At 37.8% G+C, this 1,001-nt stretch overlaps 1 protein-coding gene and 1 long non-coding RNA gene across 3 annotated transcripts in view; both read right to left on the reverse strand.

Moving 5' to 3' along the window:
- Window positions 1–234, reverse strand: part of LOC116853264 — a 1,676-nt gene extending 1,442 nt beyond the window's left edge. Inside the window, exon 1 of the long non-coding RNA XR_004379943.1 lies at window positions 18–234. This is a non-coding gene — a long non-coding RNA (uncharacterized LOC116853264). The remainder of the gene's footprint in view (window positions 1–17) is intronic.
- Window positions 1–1,001, reverse strand: part of LOC116853261 (anoctamin-1) — a 160,758-nt gene that overhangs the window by 105,139 nt on the left and 54,618 nt on the right. For both annotated transcript variants that reach the window (XM_032834243.1, XM_032834242.1), the window contains exon 3: window positions 241–473. In XM_032834243.1, coding sequence (XP_032690134.1) covers window positions 241–473 — 233 coding nt within the window. The remainder of the gene's footprint in view (window positions 1–240; window positions 474–1,001) is intronic.

A 1,001-nucleotide genomic window follows, 5' to 3' on the forward strand; every position in this document is an offset into this window, starting at 1 on the left:
TCCGGCCAAAGACTCACCTCGGTCTCACAGACTGATCGACGCTGAAATCTGTTATACGTCCAAGTGCGGCGCATGCGTACGCAGTACTAACGCGGATAATAGGTTAAGAAGGTACCAGCGCTTGATTATCATAACCTATACGGTTTCGCAGAAACCATCAGTTTTATGCTTCGTCGGTCTGTAAGACCGCAAGGTGAGTCTCAGAAAGGTTAATATATTATAGTAGTATAAAAGGTATACCAAAAGTAGAACCACTGAAAAACTGAGAATCGTGGCAGGTAATCGCATTTTCCAATATGGCACCTTTGGCTCTTCGACATTTGTAATAACATTGATAGATTTCTTTTTTATATGCGCAAGCCGTGCTAAATATTGCGGTCTGGGATATTCTTCATGACTATCTAGACCAGTCAAATCCCATCTATGTGTTATTTCAGCAGAATATTTCTTCCATAATTCTAAAAACAATGCAGCTAGAAATAAGTAAATTTATTATTATGTGTATCAAATTGTTTTATTGTATGCAGAAATATATAATAAATATAATGATGTGTAATTCATACATCAACGAGTCAGAAATATATATCGAATTAATCGTAAAAACTCAGATTGATCTTTAATAATTCTTCAACAGTAAACCGGTTATCCAAGCAAAATATTAGCAGTATACCGGCAGATTTACAGTAGATTAGATGTAGAGAACGATTGAAAGGTGAAGAAAACTGGCGCCACCTCCGATGCGCTTGATCTTGATATATGTATAGAGGTCACCCTTCTGAGTGACTTTCTAAAGGTTTTAGTCGTCGCTCATTGTTTATTAAAAAGCTATTAACAAAAGAAGTTGCATAAAATGAGTGTAATATTTGCACACCCATGTCGGGCGGGCGAGCGCGCGGGCAAGCTGTGTGTATGTGTGTGTAGCAGACACCTTCCTAGCCTACAAATTCGATGTTTTTGTATATACGGTGTCCAGGAATTACACTCATTTTGCAACTTCTTTT

This window comes from Odontomachus brunneus, unplaced genomic scaffold (genome assembly GCF_010583005.1).
Source record: "Odontomachus brunneus isolate Ranch 3 - 2012 unplaced genomic scaffold, Obru_v1 Obru_scaffold_297, whole genome shotgun sequence".
In the NCBI taxonomy this organism is placed as follows: domain Eukaryota; kingdom Metazoa; phylum Arthropoda; class Insecta; order Hymenoptera; family Formicidae; genus Odontomachus; species Odontomachus brunneus.